At 36.5% G+C, this 27721-nt stretch overlaps 1 protein-coding gene across 1 annotated transcript in view; it reads right to left on the reverse strand.

The window, feature by feature from the left end:
- Positions 1-27721, reverse strand: part of LOC121859126 (mitochondrial dicarboxylate carrier-like) — a 125601-nt gene that overhangs the window by 47626 nt on the left and 50254 nt on the right. The window contains exon 4 of the mRNA XM_042355831.1: positions 7186-7355. Coding sequence (XP_042211765.1) covers positions 7186-7355 — 170 coding nt within the window. The remainder of the gene's footprint in view (positions 1-7185; positions 7356-27721) is intronic.

Below are 27721 nucleotides of genomic sequence, written 5' to 3' on the forward strand. Positions count from 1 at the left end.
CATGCACCAGTATGGTGGCTCCCCTTTGGACGATTTTAATCAAATGACAGTCCTGAGCATATCTCGAGGACCATACGGGGTGACAGTATGTACCCCAAACAGGGAAGCACCTCACTTTTGAAGAGTGTTACAAGGGATGGACAGTCTTGGTATCTGAACGACCCCTATAAGACCCACTAGCTTAGTCGCTTGATTCACCTTCTCACCTTTGGTGTACTATATGATGCAGGGTGATGTTAGGAGAATTTTTTTTTTTTTAAAGGGAAGCAGCTTAGACACCAGCAAACATGGTCCAGTGGTGGTGGGTGGTCAGGCGACTTAACAGCGGAGATTGAAATTATGCCTACACCTTTCAAGTGTGTTGTAGAGGGCCTGACTTACAATCCAACTCACAAACACCGCCAGTACAGGCAGGTTAAACTTGAAATTTACAATATTTTATTTACCTTATTTTTTTTTACTTTCATTACTGTATTTTGTCATTCTATTTCTTCTTTTGTTTAAAATTACCGGGTAAGTGATTTTAGATGTAGACTTACGCTATGATATAGTGGGATTTTAAACATTGTTCTGCAAGTATGGTATGCACATAGCATGCGTTCCGACTTAAGAACGTCCTCAGGAATGGAACCCATTTGTAACCCGGGGAACCCCTGTACTGTATTGTATTGTATTTCATATACAATGATATCCCTGTGGAACAATTGGTGCAGAGCACTTCCAGGGATGAGAGATTTCTGGGTAACCAGACGACTTTCTCAAACCTGGAAAAATTCCTTATCCCCGGAACCTTTTCCGGTTACTGGTAAAAGTTTCCTAGTGTCTAAACTAGACATGTTGCACAGACGGACACTAGCCCACTTCCCCAGAATGTTTCTGGGTGCTGGGGACGTTTTACTGAAGTCTAATTACGGGTCCGTAAATGCAGTTCTAATTAAGTTCGAAACTTCATTTCTTTACTATAATAATCCATGTTACAGCAAAGACTGTTATTTTCCACTCCCAGGGAGCTGTGGGGTGGTGGGTCTCATATAACTGACTTGACCTGACACAATGCCAGGTGGAGGTAGGGTGGGGGATTAGTGGTCTCATAACCTGAAGATGTCTTGAATAAACACGAAACCTAAAGTATTTTTAGGGAGATTGTGGGAAGTTTAAGTATAAATGAGCAAAGTTGCATCCTTTCAACAGTTGGAGTGGAAATGAGTTGCCAAGCACTCAACAGCTGATATTTAACTAAGCTACCATGCAGTCACACACACGCAGATATGTCATACAATAAGAACCTCACTCCTCATGCTTGCTGTGTTAATTCCCTTGTTGGGGATGTGTGAGTGGTGTTGTAATGTGTGTGTGTGTGTGTATGGCGACCTGTGGTGCAATGGTTAGCATACTCACCTCGCAAGCGAATGGACCCGGGTTCGATCCCCGGACAGGGTGAAACTATGGGCGAGTTCTTTTCGCCATTGCTCTGTCTACCCAGCAGTAATTGGGAACTTGGACGTTAATCGATTTGTGGATCGTATTCCGGGGTAATGGTTAGACAGTGCAGTTGGTGAGTTGTCCGGTCTTCTCGGACTATTCCTTGACACCGAGTCATGCGACTTGTTAACTCAGGGTGCGGTTGTTGTGTTGGGGACAGCTTCTACACCTTAAACAAATTCAAGCCAAGGTGGCCCTTGGCCCGGCCATCCTCATTACACGAGAGGCAACCATTATATATATACTGTACAAGGTATTTAGAGGTGTGTGGGTGGTGTTTGTGGGTGATTGTTGGAGGGTGTGTTTTTTTGTGTGTGTGTGATGTAGGGGTGTATGTGTGATGGTGGGGTGGTGTTGGTGTGTGTAGCACAGTGTGGATAATGTTGTTATGTGTAACACAGTGTGGGTAATGTGTAGTGGCGTGTCGTGAGAAAAATGCTAGGGTAAGCAAATGACGCTTTCTTACTTGTAAAGTCACGAGATCTAAAAGAATTCTTTAGTAGATCACATACAGTCTGTATGTGATCTACTAAAGAATTCTTTAGATCTGTTTAAGTCATTGCTACTGTTCTCACGACACGCCACTGGTAATGTGAGCTGAGTGTTGTTGGCGGAAACGAAACTTTTGGGGGCGAGGATTACGTAGCCAGTTCCCCCCTCCTTCCTCACTCTAGTGTGACTAACTGTGATAGGGAGATGAATTTAATACCACAATGATCCTTAATAAATTCTCCGAGACGTTTCCAATAAGATATCCTAAAACAAAATACTTCTAGATGATATAGTGATGGGACTTCCATTCTTTTAAAAAAAATGTAAGAAATATTTATACCGGAATCAGTAAAATTAGTTTTAATTTCGTTACACACCATTCTTTATCAAAGTAAGCCTGAAGACTTTATCTAAAAGTTTGGTTAAATTAATATATTTAAAAAAAAAAAAAGCTCTATATGATACGGGCATGAATAGAGCTGTTACATCTTGTAGAAGCTTCAGTTATTTCTGCAAACACCACTGTACAATACTTGTATATATATTGTACTCCACCAGATCCTGTCATCTTTAGCCTAGAATAGGCAGACACTTCACTAAATTGACTGTAATACATACCTAATCATGTCTTAACACTTGTGATGAAGGTTGGGTGGGAGATTATTGTGTTATGTTACTAACCTGATCTGATGCAGTGACAGGTAACCCATTGTTGGGTGGGGGATTATTGGGTCTTATGACATTATTTTTTACCCAAGACATATATACATAGTACTATACTGTATTGTATATGAAGGGTACATGCATTAATAAGCAAAGATTATTACAGTAATGTATCTTTACTAATTAATGAACAAATAAACAATATTGTACTCCTGTATCATGAATGAGGGAGTACAGTAGACAAACAGTGAGGTAACCCTTGGGGAGGGGCCCATTTACAAAACGATCTCAGCCATCGACATATGGCATCTCCAGACCAGAGCCTACCTCAACCACAGACTAGCCTCTTGCACCTCGCCTGCCTTTTTATAGCCTCCCTCCTCAACCCTTCCTCACGCACCTTTGTCAAGCAAAATTCGTCAGTTGTCAATGTAAGTGTTATTTAAGATGTATTTAAGATTGTTTTTAATTTTTTAACTGTTTTTTTTCTTTATGAATGAGTAAGGTAAAGAATATTTATTATGAGTTACCCTGTATGGTATATGATTGTTCCCTTAACCTGTACCATTTACATGCATTCTTTTGGGAAAAATGTTTAATTTATGCGTTTTTGAATTATGTATGATTTTCAAGGACGTAACCCCCATCTAAAACGAGAGGTGGGTGCATAAGTGGCTATTCATGGTTTTTCAATTCGCGCCATTTCTTGGAACCTATCCCTTAAGAATGACACGGGTCTATTGTACTTTGCAAAATTCGATATCATAATATCCTGCTCACTGGGGCTAGTTATACAAATTTTCCCTGTGAAAAAGCCATAATTTTGAGCAGGAATTACTGTGCAGGGGGGCCCCAAAGTTTGCGGAGTTTTACCTTGCAGTTCTCGGTTATTTGCGGATGACACTCTGGATGTACCCAAAAATGTCTGTGGGTGGTTTTAAAGTTGCCGGCGTAGTTTGCACGACATTACAATTTTAGCAATTAACTTAGTACATTTGAGTACAGGTTGTGATAATTTATGCGGTTGCTTAGCGGTTGCGAAGCTTCATGGCATCACTAGTGTACAGTATAATGCATCTCCATATGCCCAGGTTTATTCATTGATCAGTTGTCTAAGTGCAAAAGTAGCCAAGTCAAGCCATCAAGTATCAAATAATTTTAAAATAGATGTTATAATGTAGAATGTTATAAGACAATGGTTTAGTAGTGCTGTTAATTTGCGTGCTGTGTAAGTGTCTTGGCATGTCACCTCACCACCTGACTCCTGAACAAACTCTTCATCAACTTCTTCAAATCCTACAATGTGGTTGGCAAGGTCAACAATTTTCTTTTGAATGTTTGGCGCACGCACGCACACAGGAATTAAGACAACAAGCATCCAGTGAGGGTCTTCTTGTGTGACTGCATGGAGATGAACTAAAAGGACAGCTGTTGAGGAGCTTATTGCATGGCAACACTGGTGCACATTACCACTCCTTTCCACTCCACCTCTCCATATTTTAAAATGTTATGTAGTATAATGTTGAAGGGATACAAATTTGCTCATTTATACTTATACTTATCACAATCTCCCTAAAAATACTTTAGCTTTCGTGTTTATTCAAGACATCTTCAGGTCATGAGACCCACAAATCCCCCATCCAAGAAAGGGTGACCTGCCATTCCATCAGAAGGTCAGTAATATGAGACCACTAATCCCCCACCCTACCTCCACCTGATGAGTCAGGTTAGGTCAGGTCCCCCAAAAATACCTTACCTTTTGTTTTTATTTAAGACATTTTCAGAAAATGCTCTTGATTTTCAGCCTTGGAAATTTTTTTCCCAAAGCCGGAAATTTTTGGAAATTCCAGTTTTGGGAATGATTCTCAATGCAAATTTCAATCCCAGCTATCGGAGATTTCCGGGTTTGAGGAATTCTGGCTAATGGAGATATTACTACAGTATTTTATATTTGTGTGTACTGGTATTTCATGTGTTATTTCCATAAAACTTTGAAGTGTTTCTGCATGAAACATTTTCTTTTGGGAGGCACAGCTGTCTGAGGATAACAGATCATGAGTGCCCAACTAAGACTGAGTGTGGGTTGGGATGCACGAATTCAACAGATTTTCATTCATTATATCATTAATCCATCCTTTATACATCTACACAATTATGTCAAGAGAATGGATGAGACCAATTGGGACAAGAGATGCACCAGTATAAATGTGGAAGAGAAGAGAGCCAATGGTAGGTAAAAAATGTAAGTACAGCTCCCCCCCGACTTATGACCTACTCGACTTACGACCACCTCGGTTGTACCAAAATTTTGTCAAATTACGTATTTTCGAGTCCCAACGTCAGTGATTCCGCTGTGTAGTGACAAAATTTTTGTTTGTAATTCACTTTAAAATGGCTGGCAAGCTTAAAAGTGACAGTTTTGTGGTGTTGAGAAGAAAAAGAGACACCCATTTAGATTTTCTGAGTATTATTTAAGCATTTTCGACTTATGACCATTTCGACTTACGACCTGGATTTGGGTCCCTAACCCCATCGTAAGTCGGGAAGGAGCTGTAATGACAAGAGTTAAAAACCTGACAAGAGAGGATGCAGGAGACCGTGTAGCATGGACTGCTGCCATGAGGATTGAGGTAACCACAGCTAACCCATGCAAGCATGGAAACTGGCCATACAATGCTGCTGATGATTAAAAATTATTGTCACCTTGCTTGTTTATTTATTTAATTTACTCATCAAGATGTACCAGTATATCAAATTTTTATACAAAGAAATCCAAAATGTTATGCAGTACTGTACTGTATTACTAATGAACCTTTATTATACTGACCTTCTATTAAGCAGAAATTTCCATTATCCGACATGGCCTGCATTTCAAGGTTGCCAGATAAGAGAGGTTTATCAACCTGTACTTCAAATTTATAATGTATGAGAAATATAAAAAATATGTGATATTCAACTGTATTAAAAATCTGTAAAAAATTAAATAGACAGTAGATCATAATAACAGTTTTATGAACATATGATAAGAGAAAACCTAAAACTGTATTACACAAATATCACATGAATTTTCAGTAAATAATTCACTTAACTGTAACAGTGTGTCTGTGCCATCTTATCAATATCCTCCAAAATAATCCCTAAAAGGTTGAAGGGTTTTCTGCCCCCGTAAGCATTCCCATTGGTGCCTTCCACCTCAGTTACAACTTATGAGTCCTTGTCTTCTTCCCCAAGATAATCACTAGGAAATTTACACAGAAATGAGACAGCACTGATGACCTGTTTGCCCAAATTCAAAACCTTCCCACATTAAACAATTTATCTTTCTAAAAACAAGTGTGGCAGAACAAAAATGTAACAAATGTATCAAAAATGTTTTCTCTCACCCTGCAATATCAAATGGTAAGAAATCAAACACCTGACATTATTGTAACTGTCCCTAATGTGATACTACTGTAACTATGACCTACCAAGACTGCATAAAGCACTTCCACTATGTTTTACATGAGGACATTTTGTGAAATTTAAATCAATTTTATCCATGTGCAATCAATATAAGCACAATATTTAATAACTGTTGAGCTATTGTTTGCATCATGAATAAAGAAATAAGAATTAACAGCTTGTAGCATAGATACTGTATATATTATTTTTCTGTACGTAGCACCACTGGGGACTGGGCCCGCACCAAATGAAACTCAACGGCAGAATGCAAAGCAAGCTGTGGGGCTATCTGCTCAGTGTGAGCATGTGGCTGGGAATGAGGAGGTTCATGTCCAAAACTTATTTGTGGCAGACCTTGCTCATCAGGTTTCTTCCCTCTAGTTTACTAGGAGAGGGGGGTGGGAGGGCACATTAGCTTCTACTTTGCCATTCACTGTAATGTTTACAGTAAGAGAAGACAAACTAATCTTAAGATTAGTCACAGCCACTTATGTCTGTCTCCTGGGCCTAGACCAATGGTGTAGTGAATGTACCATATAAGCTGCCTAGTAAAGGGTGACAGGCCATTCAGTTTTAAGCAGCCTGGGCTGAAACTGCATACCCACACACCCTGCTCTATTTTAATAGATGGAAGAAGCACACTCGGTTAGAAATTTTGGACCTGTCAGCCTAATCTGAACAACATTGGAATATCAGGAGGTTGCTTGAAATTTAAAACTTTGTAAATTTAATTGAAAATTTAGATTTCTAATAAGAAAGGTTTCACCTTTTTTTTTGCTCAATTAATTTTTTTCCCATATTATTATTAACAATATCAAAACTACTAAAATACATTTATAAACATTGCGGCAATATAAAGGAAAAAATTATTGAAATATAAAACTTAAAGGTCAAATTAATGTAAGTCACTCCTGTACACCACTTTCATTAGGAACAATTTTATGTACTGTACAGTAGTTTAATTTGTAATGCCTGAAGGAAAAGCTGACAAGCTGCAAACATCAGGCTATTTGTAAAATTTATATTTATACAATACATCCTTAAGTAATGAAAACAAAAATGCAGTTAACTATAAATACTGTAATGACAAAATATACAACTTCTTACTTTCGTTTTTCCTCTATTGGAAGCTTTATATCATTTTGCATGCGGACATTGACCATGTCTCCGGGCGTTCCCACGAAGCCTCCGCATGCTCCAGCAAACCCTGCTATTAATGCCCTCTTGTAAAAAGGCAGCGGTGCTCCTGAAGATTCGGACATCCTCTGCTTCATCACCTTCATGAAATATTGAAGCAGTGGTACCATACTCATTCTTTTCAACAGTACAGTACTATACAGAAAACCCAAAACTGTACTCTACCAGATAATAATAAATTTAATGATGTCATTCTACTGCACTTAGCTACTGCATACTCTCTCAAGGTATGATAACATTCTTTCCAATTAGAAATTTAGATTTGTGTAAATGCCACACAAAAAGCTATGCAAAAAACAATTAATACTGTAAATGTACTCCAAGTGTTTCATATGTCTTGAGAAAACTTATCTTAATATGGATCTTGGAATAATATAGGTAAATACCCATTCAAAATAGGATGACGTCTTTCTATTGTATAGTTTCTTCATAAAACTTTAACACTGAATTAGTTGTTACTCAACTGTCTGTAACACAATTCTCCCAACTATAATTTCATGAAAAGGCCTCTTTTAGTTTATTTCATACTGTCTGACTTTAATAATCTGTAACATAAATTAAACTCACACTGCATATACTGTATACAGAATTTATAACCGGAAGTGCAACCTACTTTTTTTGCCGAAGCTTGTTTTTCTATCTTAAGGAGATGATTATCCTTGAGTCAGACAAGAGTATCCACATCAGGGCTGCCTGGTCATGTTTTCAACCCCAAATGTAAAATTACAACCTGGCACAGTGTATTACATTTTTTAGCTCAATAAGTTGCCACACAGTGCCATCAATTACCACAGGGCATATGTGAAGCAACACAACTCCTGCATTGCCTGATAGGTGTAGGAAGGCTTGGAGAGAGATGATAATGATTTATCATCTGTAACAATGGAGACAATATACTGTACTGTACTTCCCAAAATTCGGTGTTCATCTCTCAAGTCTGCCCACACAGTGAGGGGATAAAAACCACACGATACAAAATGCCTATACAGTATGACAACAGAATAAAAAGGATAGTTCCTCTCTTCTCAAAAGTTCATCAAGCAGGTACAAATTCCCATTACTGTAGATGTATCGAAAAAGAAGGGGGACCCACTTTCCTGTAGGTCCCTAAGAAGAATGAATCCCCAAAATAATGTCTGACACATTTGTCCACAACAATAAATCATAGAGTGTCAGGGAATAAGGAACTGCAGATGATAATTGCTCCTAATTCCCCAATTGTTTCAAAGTGAATAAAAATTTATGTGACTAGGCACATCATCATCATCCTAATACAAAGACTACTATGTTAAACAGCCCTTAAGGGGAAGAATAAAAAGAATTTGTAATTAGAAAGAAAGGTCTTTCCTACCAGGTAGAACTAAATGCCTTTTCCCTTATTTACACAAACTCCTGGCTAAGAACAAATCTTAAGATTCTCCCTGTTTACCAAGAAGCAAGACTGGGTAAGAATACTTAACATGTGCAAACCCACTACAATGCTTCCACATTTAGGCACTCATCAAGATAGATAATAAAAAGTTTCCTGTCTTAAGAATCAAATCCAAAATTACTCTAACAGTTTGTATAAACTACTTTCAAACTGAAAAGGAAATTTCTTTCTCAGTTTAAATTGAATAGGAGCATGCCAACAAATGTGTTTTAAATTCCCACTCAAAGGCTCAGTCTCCCACGATGAATTAGTCAGCTTAAACAACTCATCAGGGACAGACACATTAGGCCACTTCAAGTCAAGAATTATTCTATGCCTCTGATGTTTTAGGAAGACTAGAAAGAAAAAAGTCTTGACACAAAATGACAAAAATCTGATCACTGAAAAACACGTCCTCAAAAAGGATTCAGGTTTATACTAATTACATAAACAAACCCTATGAAACATTATACATAAGACAAAAACCTGTATCAGCTGTCAAATGAAGGCATATCTTACTGGATGGGCCACCAAAATTTCCTAGCACTGAGATAAGAGGCACCAAGTAGATGGAAAGAGAAAAAAAAAAAAAAAAAAAATTAACCTCCCTGAAACCAGACACATTAACTGAACTACTACACTGGCCACACAAGGGAAATACTATTAACCAAACCAGATACATTACTGTACAGTCAACCATATGATAAAAATGATTTCTGCTCAAAATTCCAAGTAAATTGGTTCAAACCCTGTTTATCTATTATTAGAAATTATTAAATGCTAAAGCCTCCCATACATGCTCAGTTCTGCCTGTCAGTCCAAATAAACTAAGACTTGAGGAGCACGCCATTTGCCCACATACGATTCAGTTCTGCCTGAAGGCCGGACCTCAGTTCTCACGGGCACCGTAGCATGAAAACAGCCATGGCCACTCCAGAAGATGTTGAAATGATATCATTAAGTATTGCAGGTGAATGTATGGTGTTGAAAAAAAGAAGTGGCACTCTCATGAGAAATGGTATGAGGACTGGCTACTGCATAGATTGTCTAGGCATTTCCTGATACAGGTACCTCAGCAAGTCATAATACCATTGGCTTAGCTGGTGTATATTGGCACTGACAACTGACTTCTGTGAATTCATAACCTTGACCTCTCTCCAAAATGCACTATGCATGCTGTTAATCTTCTTTGATTCTGTATCCTTGTAGCTGAAGCATCTCTTTCTTCAATTTATTAACAAGTGTGCCATATGCAACTGCCTTTTTGTTTGTCTTCGGGTGAGGTTCGTCATCACGCTAGTAAAAAGTGTGTGGCAGAGTATCTCTCACTGCAACGGTCTGGCCACAACTGAACCTGCACTCCAGCACACACACACACTCAAACCGGTCTTCAGGCCACACTAAATGAAGGCCTATTTTTATGTAGTTCCTTCAGTTCACGAGCCAGGCCTTCAGTTCAAACTACCGCCACATACGCACACACTGGTCTGCGCAAACCGGTTTGTGCAGTCAGACTGACAGGCCATACTGAGTCTGTATAGGGCACTTAAAATAGTAATTACTGGACTGGATGTCATTTTATATCTTTGATAGAAAACATGTCCTAGTAACCCTGATATGGATTCTGCTTACAGATTCATAAGATTCCTTCCAGATGAAGAAAAATAGTGACCTACATCAATAAATATAATCTATGAAGTTTACAGTATGCAGAAAACATACGGACAATACTAATCAACTGTGACCATCAAATTCTGCACAACATTTAGTCTTTGTTTTCAAATGAGACAAACAAGATAACGAAGAATTCTTACCATATTTTAAACTCTACCTACAGCATATTGTTCTTCACACTCAAAGTAGAGCAGGAAATACATTATCTTGTGTAAGTATTTTAATTAATAACCAGCTCCACTCCATGCATTGAGGACCTGACAACAATACTTAAAATACTCTATGAGAAGTTCTGTATATTGTTTTGGTTTCCACATAAATATCAATTGTTTGCACCAAGACACATGAAAGGGTGACGGTACTGGGTGTTGGTTCAGTAATTACACACTACTGTACTGGAAACTGTAAAGAAATCGATAAAGATACAGAAATGGTAAGAATATGGAGAATAGTTATCTTTATGTGCAGTACAGTATAGTTTAAAAAATGTGTGCCACACCCTCCATGTGACTGTAGGGTTTAAGAATCCCAAGACAGAGTCATCAAATAGAGACTACACACTTCTCCCAACTTAGTATTTCCATATGTATAAGATATATTTTATGCCAAGAAGTTTAAATTTCCGTTTTTATAATAAATGTATAAATAATTACCACAATAACACGTTTAACACTTGGATTACACTATAATACTTTTGCAGAATACACAGTTCTGAGAAATTACCAATATATCAAAGCTGTCAAAAGAAAACTAGTTATTAATACCTTTGAAAATAAATTAAAAAATGCTCATTTTCATTAGTTAGAATCTTCACAATTACACTTTTCATAACTTTCAATTATATCTGACACAAAATTTCAGCACATAATACAGGTATAGTATTTAAATTAGTCAAAATCAATTTGAAATAAAAACAAATGATCAAATTTTTAGTCAGTCTCTTAGGTTAAAATTAAGATACTGATATCATTACAGTATTTTATAAATAACATTACATTAAGATGGTGCTTGTGTAAAAATGGTATTATGGTGTATTCTGAAGTGCTTACTGTAGAGGCTTAAGCTCGGTGATACCATTCATAAATGCAGTGTAACTATCTGCTCCTCTGTTGCATTTGGAAGAAAGCATTTAAAGATAATCTAACCTTTTTTCATCATATTATTCTAAAATAAAATCAGGCAAAATGGAAGATTGATCCAGAAAATGTTTTATAACGACAGAATCCAGCAAGTCCATGGATTATGAATCTAGACCCAATGGTCCAAACTTGTGACTGGTATCTAAAACTAAGTACAGTACTGTGCTGTACACTCAAGCATTAGGTAATACAACTCCTACATACTGGGCTCCTGACGGATAACCAATTGATAAGAAGATATCCTGAAAAGGGAGAAAGCTTGAACTTTTTACTGTAGAGTATAAAAAACATTTGGTAAGGAAGAATACCCCAGATCCAGCTCAGTGCTGACACTCCTTAAGAATGCAGCTTGGAAATGAAATAGGAGTCCAAAGGGTTAATTTATTTGAGTCTTGAATTTCAAGCACAAGTCAGGACCCTGGGATTTGGAGTTTTGATCTGTAGATTTGCTGTTTATATAGAGTTGCTCGATTCAGGAAATAAAGTTATAAAAACTGGAGTGAAGCAATGTTAATAACACTAAAATTTGTTAGGTGCAATAACAGTGTTTTAATATCTATAAAACTCACAAAAAGGGTTATATTGAACTAAACAGCCAAATAATTAAAAAAAAAAAAAAGAAGGAACACAAAGTGGAAGTCTCCTCCTGGTAAAGAATATAACTCAGTATGCAGAATTAAATACAGTACAGTAGTAAGTGACTGTAAGTCTGCAACTGACACAACATAAGCAGCTACAGATAGGACAAAACAGTTTGAAGCTGCTTGACATATCACACATGCAAGAGTAAAGTTACAATGATGTGGCTGGGACACTCAAACAGTCTTTCACAAAGATCTTGTTTTGAAATTGCAAATGAAACTTAACTACTGAACTGAAAAACTGACAAAACTTTTTTTTGTTTAATTAAATATATTATAATTAAAAGAACTAAATAAATATTAAAAACTAATTAAGTATTCACAAAGTTGCTGTTTTTTCAGCCGTCCACGTCACTGCACTCACTAATGACAAGCATAATCCACGCCATGCTGCTGAGGGTACAAGCATGGAAACCTGGCTAGTCCTGCTCTATGAGTGGTAATTAGGACGGCTGACCACCACTTCCCTCAAGATAAAGCTGGAAAAGATAACAGTCTTAGGGAGTCTATCACACTCACCATAAGACTCACAAAATTCACAAACTACTCTCCTGAAGTTAATTACACACAAACTATTACTATGATTAGCTCATTATTTCTGTTAAAGCCTAAATTAGTATTTACTACCAATTAGAATACTGTAAGTAACCAAGACTTCTTAACAACTGTGAATGCAACTCAATCAAGTTTCCTGAAAAAAGTATGATATACAAACAATTCATTTAACTAAATTGAGTGCATGATCATTATTATGCAAATATTTCAAAATTTGCTTATGTTAATCACTGTCAAAAATGTTCCAATTAAAGTTATACAGTACTGTAATCTACTGGAGAGGATAAATTACCATATGTCATAAGCATTACTATATATGATTTAGAAAATACCAAATTTTCATTGGCAAAAGCTTTGCAGTTATGTAAGAAATGCATAGGTGTATATTCTTCTCAATTTGCAGCTCTGAAAAGTGAAAGTGACTTTTACCTTTACAAAAACAATAAATACTGTATAACCATTCTACACCTGACAAGATAAACACTACACAGTATAGTACTTAGCTCTTCAATCCACTCACTACTGTACACCTGTACAGTACACTGTTAAGTGATGGTAGCAATAATAACTTTTTATTATATACTTTTCTTCAACCCCATCTAACCTTTAAAAAATGGATAAACTATTTGTAGTTCTATTAATTTTACAAATGATTCAAATGTATTATTCAGTAGTACAAATTGTGAATGCGAGATTTCTAGAGGTTATGCCTATTATTCATTTCTATTCTACACCTATGGCAATCCAGCTTCCATTTTTTTTAAAAGTAAGGTTCTCCCTGCATAAAAAAAAATATTATTACACTCTGTATAATATAAAGTACAATCACAAAAATAAGAACATTAAATGTGTTGTTGACCATCACTTAAATCCAATCTAAGAATCCACATACAGTTTCTATCTGTAATACAGTATTACATTACTACCCCCACTGTTTATCAGGGTGGCTCATACACATGAAAAACAATAATAACAGTACAGTTGTTGGCAGCATCCTATTGCTGAGAAGTTAAAAAATATAAAAAAAAAAATGAAGAGAAATACAGTCACCTGGAAGCCTCTCCTTACACCAGCATACACAAGCCTCTGGTACAACCCAGTTGTCATTTGTTATTCCCTGGATGATCCATATCTGTTTATTAACTTTGTAAAGCACAGGCATAATTTTTTATGAAATTTTAGAGCATGATGCTTAGCACTCTTCACTATTACAAGAAGTTTACATACAGTATATGCATGTCAGCAGCCTCTCTTTCTTTTTTGATGCCATATGCCACCTTCTCTTCTCTGCCAGCAAACATGCTACAATGCAAACACCTCTGAAAAACACCAATCTTGTCTGCATTACAAAGTTGTTCAAGGCTAATCCTTCATTTTTCTTCACTAACCAATATCAGTTGTGTAACTTTTAGCAGCCTCACTATCAGCAGACTAGCCTTTATAAGACACATACCATGCAAGCAACAAGTCTATGAACTGCTCTGATTCCCTGTGAACTACCCAATCCTTCCAAATATGTGAGAATTTTCTGGACATGAAATACTGCAGCAGTAATCTCAAGTGAAATATCTGGATAACTGAGTTCTGGCTTCTTAAGGTTGTACAGTACTGTTTTACACAAGTACAGTAGTACCCCGATTTATGCGGTCAATTGAACACACGGGGTACCGCGGAAAGTGAAAACCGCATAAAGTGAACAACAGAACATATGGGATTAATTCCAATAGAGACTGGCCCGATCACCAAACTCCACTTTTTCCGACACAATACCTATGTTGTAGTAAAAATAACATCTTAATTTTATGATGGTATACACACACAATTAATATTTAAGAGAAATACAGTCGCCAGGTTAATGTCCATTCAAATAATGGACTCAACCCCGCCCCCCCCCCTTCTTCCCAGCTCACTGGCTCCTACCTCTGAGAAATGTTTGAGTGAAAACACTAGATTTTAACGTATAGTAATAAATAATACCTCAGACTAAAGTAAGGATAATATAATTGACATTTCTGGATTCCTTGCAGGTCAGGGAATATTTTGACTGTAAACTTCATATATTTTGCACAAAAGATAAAATATTTGCTTTGTGTAAACCAAATTATTACATTAGATCTAAAATTTGTATGTCTAATGCAAAATCCATGATGTTTATATTCAAAATGATCATCATATTGTAGGAATTCCAGCAATGTAAATCATATTCTGGCCAGGTAATTTGTATGAATTTTATGAGCTTAAACAAATATCTTCAGTAAATAAAACAAAAAAATTCTTCAAGGACACTATCTGTCAATCAAAATACCCCACCTCCGCCCTAACTGGGTCGGTCCCTCCCTCCCTGCCCCCCACCCCCCCTCCCTACCAGAGAAATGTTTGGGAGAAAACAGCATATTTACATTTTTAGTAATAAATAATAACTCAGACTAAAGTTAGGATAATACAATTGACATTTCTGGATTCCTTGCAGGTCAGGGAATATTTTGAATGTAAACTTCATATATTTTACACAAAAGATAAAATATTTGCTTTGTGTAAACCAAATTATTACATTAATCTAAAATTTGTATGTCTAATGCAAAATCCATGATGTTTATATTCAAAATGATCATCATATTGCAAGAATTCCAGCAATGTAAATTATATTCTGGCTGGGTAATTTGTATGAATTTTATGAGCTAAATAAAAAATTATACTTCACCAGCGTATATGAGTACGGTAGATGCACCGCGTAAAATAAAATTCCGGTTCTGGCGAGGTACCGAGTAAATGTGGAATCGCGTAAAGGGTATTACTGTACTGTACTGTACTGTACTGATAATCTTATTAGTTTTCTATTTTCTGGCAAATGGCTCATTAGTGTTAACCTGTATTTATAGGATCTGTGGTTGAGCAAGGGAATCTACCTTTAGTTTTACTAGTGTTTCATCATTAAAATTGTCTTGGCATTCTGAGGCAAGGAATGCTTTTCAAATAAATGAATACTGAATATTAATAAGTTCTATTAACATGATATAACACTTCTGGAAAAATGACTTGGAATAAAAAATCTACAGTAAAGATAGTGCATTTATAGAGCCACTTTTCATACAATAAATTCCTCATTATAATGCAACAAATGTGAGACGTATCCTGAAATTCCAGTTTATAATCAAACCTGGACAGAATGACTCATGAATATGCCCACTGCAGGCTCAGCTAGGGCAATAACATGAAGATAAGCCTTTTCCCAGCAACTTTATACAATACCTTAAAAAAAGGTTTAAGAAAGAAACTGCAGTTCTAGACATTAATGAGGCTGACATAACACACTACTATATGCAAGATCCATTCAATTCACACTGAAGTAATAATTCAGGTGCATGACCAATGATTAATTTGCCAGAGCAAAAAAAGTCATTCTATCCAAGCTCAGTTACTACCCAGGATTTCAGGATCAATCTCAAATTTCTCTCCTAAGCCTGTTTAGAATGACGTGTGACAATCAAAGATGGCTCAGATAAAAGATTAAGGAGCAGGTACAAATTACTCCAAGCACCGTGTAACTTGGAAAGACAACTTCATGTTTACCTGACATAAAGGGATTTCTCTCCTTCACCTATACCCTGCTTCTGTTGAGACTGCCTTTTCTTAGAGCCAGGGTGCATAGGAAGGTGGTCTTGGTCTCAGTTGAATAAGCTTTATGGATTGATTTCTAGGTTTCCTAGTTTTGTTATGGTGAAGGTTTGGTGATGTTGGAGTATGGAATTTCCTAGATTTAGAAGCAGTATTGTTTTGTCAAGTGACTGTTGTTTGAGTACTTCTGGGTTTTTGTAAGGTTTTCCTTGCTGTAGAGACTATGAACTTTGTGATATTTTAGCTCTTGCTTCCCCAGGGGAACTTCATTTGCAAAGGGAATCTTTCCAAAGAAGGAGCTTTCAAGGTAGTGATCCCTTTGAAGTGTTTTGGTTAATCAGTGAAGAAGTGTTCACTCACATCAAATCTTCCTGATAAATGGAAGCTACAAACAAGATGAAATGAAAGATTACCTAGTAGTACTGTACCATGTTGGGAACACTGCTTCTTGTCCAATAAGCAAAGGTAAGCAACATTAGGTCTGACTAGGACTAGGACGGGTGACTGCCTGGCCCTAAGAACTCCAGATGCAGCTGCCCTAAGAACTCCAGATGCAGCTGGCCTAAGAACTCTACTGGAAACAAACCTCTCATGGTTTTACAGCAGACCATGGTCAAATTGACTGATTATTAATTATTATTACTGTATCAGACAAAAAATAAATCTGTTGTACGAGTATGATAGATTCCCAGCAATAAAATCAAGGAAAACAAGTAACAGTCTGATGTAAAATAAAAAATATTGCCATATTATTAGAAAAACATCTCCCTGATATTGAGCATTCCATCAATATTTATCATCAAAATGAATGGAGACACACCTCTCTCTCAAAATTAACAATAAAGGAAGGAACCTGGAAGAACCTTGGTGTAGGCTAGGGCATACTCACGTGTCATTTATAGACAGGCTTAGGTTATAAAATTCTTTATGAGCAAAAGGTGCAGTATTCAGTAGTAATAGCCCTGATAGCCAGAATATTCAATCTCCGGAACTTTCTAATACCCGGAAAATAAAATTAAAATTCTGAGAAATTCACCCAAAATCTCTCCATTCCGGGCATTCAAATGACTTTCCAGGAAACTGCATCATGCGCCAAGCATGTGCCGACTGTGTGGGTAGGTTAACTGCATGGAGAACCTAGGTCATAAGCTCAGAGTGCTCGTGTGCTGTGATTGACTACTACAGTATGGTCGGGATATACAGTGGAGTCTGCATTTACGCGGTCAATTGAACCCGTGGAGGCCAGCGTAAAATGAGAAACGCGTAAATGAAATAACAGAACATATGGGATTAATTGAAATAGAGACTGGGCAGACCCCCAAACTCCACTTTTTCCGACAATACCTACGTTGTAGTAAAAATAACATCTTAATTTTATGATGGTATGCACACACAATTAACAGTCAAGAGAAATACAGTCCCCGGTTAATGTCCATTCAAATAATGGACTCAACTCCCTCCTCTCTTCCCACGCTCGCTGGCTCCCCCCTCTCTGAGAAATGTTTGGGAGAAAACACTAGGTTTTTAGGTTTAGTAATAAATAATACCTCAGACTAAAGTTAGGATAATATAATTGACATTGCTGGATTCCTTGCAAGACAAGGAATATTTTGAATATAAACGTCATATATTTTGCACAAAAGATAAAACTTTTGCTCTTTCTAATCAAAATTCTTAAATTAGATCTAAAATTTGTATGTCTAATGCAAATTTTATGATGTTTATATTTAAAATAATCACAATCTTATAAGAATCCCAGCAATGTAAATTATATTCTGGCCGGGTAATTTGTATGAATTTTATGAGCTAAAACAAATATCTTCAGTAAATACAGTAAACAAATTATACTTCACCCGCGTAAATGACGAAATTTACAGCGTAATTAAGGCATTTCGATTATGGCAAGGCACCGCGTAAATGACCAAACGCGTTAACCAAAACCGCGTAAATCCAGACTCCACTGTATTGTGATTTAAAAAAAAAAAAAAAAAAATTATATCGCGACTACCAAAATTATCGCCGTTTTCCAATATATGGGTATAGCGATAAATTTATTTATTTTGGGAGAGAAATCAGGCAGGAAATATTTCAAATGTGCCGCCATGGCAAACAAATGCGTTATTTGCTCACCAGAGGCACCACTGCGGCTGCTCACCCACGCATTCACGCTCGCCCTCTCAGTCTTTGAGTGAGTGACGAGTAAGCAACCGACTCTGCTGCAGATTACGACTTCTAAGGCGAGTGTAAATGGATTTCTAGTGACGTGAAAGGCGAAGTGAAGAGAATGGAAAGCTTAATGGAAAAGATTTAATACTGTAACTAATATTTTTGGTTTGTTTGTTTGTGTAGGTGTGGGATTGTCAAGTGAAGGTGGCGTCTGCTGCCGAGTCTGGTGTTCTCGGGATGGTGCGTCAGCTGCTAAGTCTGGTGTTCCTTGATAATGATATTGAAACAGCCTATTGTTCCCGAGTCTAATGTTTATTGGTGCTTTAGTAAGTAAGAAAATAATCTCGTTAAGTTAAGTTTAGTCGCCTTTATTGGCCTCCAGAATCTAACCCTATTTTCCCCATTGATTACATGTAATTATATATCACGATTTATAAATAGCGAACATCGTTAGACCCTATATCGCGATATACCCCAACCCTACTGTACCGTCATGTGACTGCTTGGGATGTCGGTGATTGGCGGATTATCTTGCAGCCCATCTTCTCAAACGTGCTCTTAGTTCATTGTCTGCCGCCATTGTATAAATTCATTTGCTCATTCGCTGCTGTTTTCACTTACGATCTGCAGTGCAGAATTGTTACATTACTTTACCAGAATAAAACCGGCCAAGAATACCGTTAAAGCAGTGTAATGATTTAAAGTGATTACTGTACAGTTACATACACATGTACTGTACAATTGTGTGAAAGTACTGTACCATATGTACAGTACATAGCAGAGTGAACAGTGAATTCCTATTGTAGGCTAGTGTGTAGAGTGTGTATGTACAGTATACAGCACATGTACAGTTCCTCCTTCATAGAGGTGGAGGATAATAACAGTAGCAGCACTTACAGTAGATGGTACATGAAAAAGGCAGGCCATCCTGTATCATCGTATCACCATTTGCCCTGTCTGTATCACAAGCTCAAGACAACAGCATCTGCTAACGAGTACAGTACAGTAAGGTGTATACAGTAGTATATTTTGTTTACTTACTATGCTGTACTGTGCAGGGTACCTGTGCAGTAGTGCTTGCATAAATGAATACAGCTCTGTGGCTGTCCGATTGCAGTTAAGTGTCCCTGGCAACGGTGCTCCATGCCACACACAGTTTAGACCCCGGAAACATTCACTAATGCCCAGAAAAATTCCGTAAATGTGTGATATTTCCGGGGATAAGGATTCTTCTCAATACCTAAAAATCTCTAAAACATAGAAATGTTCTGCGTCAATTGTTACAGTTATCAGAGAATATTACTGTATATGTACCTATTATGAAAAAAGCATACAAAATTATAGCAAAATATAGCCATATAATAAAGTACAGTTCTGTATATCAAATTAAAGAGGAGTTAGTGAGAAGGTCACAAATACATAAAGAGGAATTTAAATGGACCAACCAAGTGTGCATACGAAATCAGTTTCCTGCAAATATGAAGGTCCATGTCTAAATGACATTCAGGGTAGTGAGTAACTATTTCAACAAATGAAATCGAACTGTCTTCTCTTTTTTATCTAAGCTGTTATAAAGATTCTCAGATACAGTAAAAGTATCAATATGACGGTGAAAATGTCTGCGTGAAAGTATTTTCAGCTGCTAATTCTTATACTCCCAGCAATTGAAAACTACATAAGGCTGCAAGCAGTTGAACATCTGTTTTGTCATGCAAGCAAGTTTCAAATTATTTCAGCAGTGCCACAAAATATATGAGCAAATGGCCACCTAAGGAATAAGTTTGGAGGTGCATATCAAAAAGTCACATACCATGTGTAAAAGTTTCAACAGGCGACTGCTCAAGAGTCCAATGGAAAAGATTAAGCATTATACAGTACAGTACACATTTTCTTACTTGGAAACATTAATCATAAGTTTGTAATAAATAAAACCATGAGAAAAATGAGTACCGTAATACAGTAACCTCAAGTGGTTACTACTCGCAGTTTTTTTAAAAATTACACATGCAGAATTTTACCTGAATCACTTATTATATGAAAAATAGGAAACTGTCAGGAGAATAAAAGCATCAGAGAGAAACATACTACATTAATCAGTCATCCTCACACTATCTGTAGAATCACAATATGTCCATTGGGAAAATAAGTGCCAACAATACAAAACTGGGCTTCTTCAGGAGGTAAAATGTGTAAAAGTTTAATAAGTCATTTTAACTACAGTTTGTCAAGAGGATCTGCAAAAGCAATGTTCTAAATACATCACCTAATTCAGGCATGGGACTGAAGCCAGCTTTGGCTTCTGGAAGAATGCTTTTTGGAATTTGCTTCGGCTTCAAAGCCAGAGGCATAGCAATGGCTTTGGCTTCGAAACCACAGGCCTGGCTTTGGATTTTAATTTTTACATAGACACAGTGAGCATATTATATAATTGTATTTAGATCATATTAACCCTTTACGGTATTGGTAGGTGTATTTATGTGAGCTGTCCGCCCAGGACTGGGTAAATTTTGCTATGTAGAAATCAAAGCAAATTGCATCATATAATGTTCAAATATATTTAGAACATGGCCAAATTGTGATATTAAAAAAAAAAAAAAAAAAAACACCATTAGAAAGCCGAATCTTTTTTCTACAAATTCATATTTAGTCAATAAATACGAGAAATAATAATTTCTTGGGGGAAATCACAAGTTAAACCGAGAGTACATGTTTTTCCGGCTTTGGAGTGAGCTGCCAGCATCATTAAAATAACCAGACAACAACACATCCACAAGTGCACCCAAATAATGGAGCAAAAAACCTAATTATCAAATGATATTCGTCGCCCTTTACATGTTTTGCTCTCAAACATCATATGATGTCCGCCACCTTTTAAAGGTTAAATAAATACGTACATCGAATTAGTGGCGGATCCAAGGCAGCCAAATTTTGACCTCATTTGTCAAGTGACATGGGTTGTCGTGTCGGTGCTGAAATTATTGACCAATATGTCAGTGACCAGTGCCGACACGAGAATATATTGTCACAGATCAATCAGGTCAGAATCTCCACTTCAGGTAGTGCCAGGGAGGGTAAACTTTAGATGAGGTAGGTCAAAGGTGAGTTGGCCATGTGACCTTGATCTGACTTGACATGAACTGAGATCCACACTGAAATTACAAATTATCCTTACTGGTCTATTTTCACAAGCACCTGACCTAAACATCGGAAGATATCAAAGATACCAAAAAGTTGATTCTCTGTGACTTGTGACTGTAAATTTTTATGTTTATGTAGTATTGATAAAATAAATTTTGAAAAAATAAATTGTTACATTTTTCAGCCTATAGGGAGAGTCGAAATTAACCCCAGGAACAATCAGCTTAAAATAATGTCAGCTTATCTCAAAGCCTTGCTGCAACGTAGAATACCATACATATTCCCATCAACATGTAAGGTAATACAGTATATCATATAAATATTAGTGTTAAGGCTTCACAAAGCCTTGAAAAGCTTTGGCTTCGGCTTCATGATTTTTTAATGTCTGGCTTTGGCTTCAAATTCATGACATTCTAATGGCTTTGGCTTCGAAGCTGGAGGTTTGGCTTCCTCCCCATGCCTACCACCTATACAGTGCAAAAAATAGTATAGCACTGTCCAAAATTTGGAGGAGCATATACCCACAAGCAAGGTTTAGCATTATGCAAGCAAGTTTTAATGTTAGTCCCCAGGATACTTTGAAAGACAAGGCAGCCCAGGTTACCTAATGAAAAACAGAAAATGGAATTTCAACAGGTACACAGTTTAGGTACTTTTCTTTTTAAGTTGTTGGGTTTTCCTGTGTTTTGTAAACATCAGCGGTTATCACAGTATTTACAAACTTTACAGCAATTATGTGACAAAAAGTATCCAACAAGAAAAATAGACAGTTGCCTTCTGAGATCACCTTTTTGGGAGCCTGTAAGCCAGATGCATAAAAAACAGCAACACTGTGCCATATACTTAAAACACAGGTTGCTTTGTACAGTGTGTACAGTATTGGATAGGAGGCTATAATTTGTAAATGACAGGTGCTTGCATGCCTTACATGTGGAAAGTTGCAGAAAATATGTAGATGAGAAGTAATTCCACTCTGAAGAGAAGTGAGGAGGAGAGGAAGACTGGAAAATGTTAAGTTTCTACAGGTTTTAAACAGTGTACTGGTAACAAGCTGTGGAGCACTGTAACATGTAGCACAACTAAGTTTAAATAGGTAAAGGATGATGGCTTAAAGTTCACTACAATACTGACCATTAGTGACTGTAAACAAAGGAAACAGGATATCTAATGATGAAGAGGGACAAAGTGAAAGTTGGGTTGTACTGTAGATATGGTGTTATACTTTTCTTTGGATTTTGCATAAGTTTTATAATACAGGTTTGACAACCTTTTATCCGAAATTCCAAAAACCGAAAAGCTCTAAAAACCGAAAGTTTTTTGTGGGCAATTTGTTTATTTATTTTTTTTATTTATTTTTTTATTTTTTTAAACAGGGATTAGCCCACCCGGGCATAGATCACTGACCCACATCAGGGCCTAGGGGGCGAAAATGTAATAGTAATAATAATTATAATAATTATTCATAATAAATAAAAATTTTAATAAAAAATACACCAAAATAAAATAATAATGATGATGATAATAATGATGATGATAATAATAATAATAATAATAATAATAATAATAACATATAATAATAAAATTAACAATAATAATAATAACAATAATACCGTAATAAACACAAAATAATAATAATAATAATAAAGAAATACAAGAATGAAAAAAGATTCAAAAGTGAGAAACACGACATAGACGTATGAATTGTTATTATTATTATAATTTTTATTTAGTGTCGCCACCCAGACCCCAATGTGGGTCAGTGACTTGTGCCCGCGTAGGCTAAAAAAAAAAAAATAAAATAAAAAAATTTAAAAATTCCGAAATCCGAAATGCCTCTGGCCCCAAGGATTTTGGAAAAGGGATTGTCAACCTGTATTGGCTTGGAATGCAACTCCTTATATGAGAATGGGCAAGATTCTTTTCATACATTTTGTGAAGTTTATGCAGTACTGAGAAAAAAAGGGAGTGAATACAAAAAAGGCACTAGCTGTAATTTTGTTTTATTTAAAAAATAAATCATCAATACAGTATATACACTGTATTGTCATTCCAAAGAAGTCAAATCTTGATACTGTAATTCTTATTATCATACAATTCTGAAAATACTATACAGGCATCCCCGGTGTTACGGAAGGGTTGCGTCCCTGGAAAATTGACTGCATCGCGAAATTCCAAAAGGCAAAACTTATTATCCCATTGACTTCCATTATAAAACTGGAGATGCATTCCTAAGGATTTTTTTCGGCCCCAAAAAAGTAATTCAAGCACTTTTATGAATGAAAATAAACATTTATAAACACATACTGTACAATACAGTATATTAAAGAATTTATGATACACAGCTAGACCCCGACTTACGACTGCTTCGACTTACGACCGTCGGGGACTTACGACCGCCGCAGTTGTGACCATTTTTTTTTTCTTCAAATGACACACGCATTTTCTATACCGAAACGTTTCCAGTTAATGTAGTCTCCATGTATAATTAGAAAATTATGGGGGGCCCCATGTGCATTCAGCTGACTACATTCAGCACACTACATCCTTGACCACCGAAGGGTCAAGACGTACCTGGCGCTCCTCTCGGAGCAGCCAGGTCAACTGTTAAGTTGGCCCATACCAACCCCCTCCCCTGAACCCTCCTCCCCACCGGAATATCAACAAGTTCTCGCCAGAAGTTACAATTTCATTTAGGAAAAGAACGGAACCAGTGTTAAACAGAGGTGAACCCAAGTTAACCTTCACACAGTGAGGTCCCAGGTACCCAGTGATAACGGCCCCCGCGAGACCCAACAACAACCACCGATGTGTTAATCCGTCTACGATAGGAAGGCCTGGGACCAAACCTCACTCATATAACACCACCTGTGAGGGAATTACTACACCACATGTCCCTCATAACACCATATGTGAGGGAATTACTACACCACGTCAAGTCCCTCATCACACCATCTGTGAGGGAATTACTACACCACGTGAGGTCCCTCATAACACCATCTGTGAGGGAATTACTACACCACGTCAGGCCCCTCATAACACCATCTGTGAGGGAATTACTACACCACGTGATGCCCCTCATAACACCATCTGTGAGGGAGTTACTACACCACGTGAGGCCCCTCATAACACCATCTGTGAGGTAATTACTACACCACGTGAGGTCCCTCATAACACCATCTGTGAGGTAATTACTACACCACGTGAGGTCCCTCATAACACCATCTGTGAGGGAATTACTACACCACGTGAGGCCCCTCATAACACCATCTGCGAGGGAATTACTACACCACGCCAGGTCCCTCATAACAACATCTGAGGGAACTACTACACCACGTGAGTTCCTCCTAACACCATCTGGGAGGGAGTTACTACACTACGAGTTTGCTGTTCAACACCTACATTAATCTGTATGTTCACTGTATGTTCCTTTACCTTTCTCTAATGAAGGCTTTTGTTAAACCACCAATGTATGTAATAAGTCATTTATGTCCAATGTATATTTTCAGCCTTCGGGCTGCAGAATTTTTTCAATAAACCGTTAATTATTATTATTATTAAAGGTAAGTGCTCAGTCACACTGTATCCAGTCCTCATTATTTATTACTTTTCCTGTACAGTACTGTATTTCATTGTAGATTTTTTTTTTTTTTTTTTCTTTTATCTATGTCGGACTTACGACCTGGATTTGGGTCCCTAACCCCGTCGTAAGTCGGGGTCTAGCTGTACCTTCTTAAAACAGCATGTTTAATGTCTTGAATAAGGGTAATGCACTGTACGTTTGTAAAAGTTAAATCTAACTGCTGGGGCGAGAAACATGAGCGCACACTGGATGTAAACAATGGACTGACTCCGCATGGCGACGCTACGCTTGGCGGTGGCAAACACCAAGAAATCCACACCAAACAAATTATAATTTTTAACAAAAAATGTTAATTGTATATAGCGATTTTTTTTCTAAATTGTTAAAATGTACCCCAATTTCCATAAGGGCGGATTTAAGGGCCGTATCGCGAAATTATTGGTCATAATTTACAAATTCCGTAAGAGCGAAATTCCGCAACCCGGGGTTCCGTAACGCGGGGCATGCCTGTATCTACATTAACTAATTCTTTTTCACTGGTGATGACAACTTAAAATAAGAACACCATAAGTGGATGTAGAAGCTCATTTGTTCAAAGCTGAACTAAATAATAAAAAATAATAAAGATTACAACAGTGAGCATATTAACTTCAGGATGGTAAAAATAATTTTTCATTTTACTTAAAAACTTATGAATGATTAATAAAATCCATTCATATTGCTAAATAAATTATAATACCTATACTGTATAGTATAATGAGAGAAATTAAACATATATAAAATAACTAGATGCCTTCAAGGCACCACCAAAATATTAGCCCATGTACAGTACAGTAGTGTGAAGCTCAGTCTCAAATAAATCACAACCTTGGGCTGGGTTAAAAGAGATACAGTACAGTAAAGCTTCCGATAACAGTGGTTCGACCAACAACTTTTCATATTTAAAACCCTAGTTAATTTAGGACCCAATTCAATTTACGTCCTATATATATATATATATATATATATATATATATATATATATATATATATATATATATATATATATATATATATATATATATATATATATATATATATATATATATATATATATATATATATATATATATATATATATATATATATATATATATATATATATATATATATATATATATATATATATATATATATATATATATATATATATATATATATATATATATATATATATATTATCGTTAATCTAAATCAATCCAGAAGGTCGTTGCTAACCGAAACGTTCGTTAACGAAACCATTGTTTCAATGGGTTTTTGGGTAATTGGTTCCAGCTCACCGAAAATTTCCTAAATTCAACAAAAATGGTAGAAAAGTTCACTTACTTTGAGGTGTGTATGTAGAAGGCTCCTGGATGATGATGATGATGATGGGATTTAGAATGGGGGTGGAGGAGAAGGAAGAAGAGAAGGCATTGGGGTGGAAGAGAAGTCACCCCATGGTGCCATTTCACCCATAAAATTTTAGCTCTCTGGTTTAATTCAAGATTATTTTCTTTAAATCAACGCTGCACTGCATTATATATTGTCAATATATAAAATATATTTCAAAATGACCAATAATTTGCTTGGAAACACAGAAAAAAAGCGTTTAGTTGAAGAGAGTCTCAAGCAAGATGTTACCTCCAGTGAAAACAGAGAGAGACTGACGCCTGTTTGCTGTGTTAAGAGGCTGGATGCCGCGCATTAAACTAGTCACTTTACCTTCAATTTTGTTCAATAATTGTTAAAATGACTAAAAAATTGAATATTAAACTTTTAAAATTATTGAATAGTATAAACTTCTTGATATTTACAAAAATAGTAAGGAATTTAAGCCCTAGAACCGATTAATGTATTGGCGGACTGATACTAAAGCTGGTTGCCCGGTCAGTGCAAGCGAAAACATGTTGAGGTCGGTTCGTAAGAAGTTCGTTAAGCGAATTTTTTTTCGTTAACCGAATTGAAGATCCTTATGGAAGGCAGTTCGTTAATCGAAATTACGTTAACCGAGGTGTTCGTTAAACGAGGTACATATATATATATATATATATATATATATATATATATATATATATATATATATATACTCCTACTCTTAAACCACTGCTGTAATGTGATACAGGTGATTAATTTTTATGTCTTGTGTAAAATATATGACGTTTATACAGGTATTCAAATTATTCGCGGTCTTGCAAAAATTCCAGCAATGTAAATTATATTCTCCTAACTTTAGTCTGAGATATTATATAAGATAAAAACTGTAAGCCTAAAACCCTGACTGGGCAGATGGAAGGAAGGAAGGAAGGAAGGAGGGAGGGAGCAGGAGGTGAGGTGATATGTTTGACAGTTGGAGCCGAAGGTCTCATGTGTGTTTATTTAACAGTCCTTAAGTGATTAAGCTTCTCTCTTATAAAAAGCCAGTGAAATGACCTTGGAGAATATAATTTACATTGCTGGGATTCTTGTAAGATAGTGATTAATTTGAATATAAGCAAGCTATACTTTG

This window comes from Homarus americanus, unplaced genomic scaffold, assembly GCF_018991925.1.
Source record: "Homarus americanus isolate GMGI-L3 unplaced genomic scaffold, GMGI_Hamer_2.0 scaffold50924, whole genome shotgun sequence".
Taxonomy (NCBI): domain Eukaryota; kingdom Metazoa; phylum Arthropoda; class Malacostraca; order Decapoda; family Nephropidae; genus Homarus; species Homarus americanus.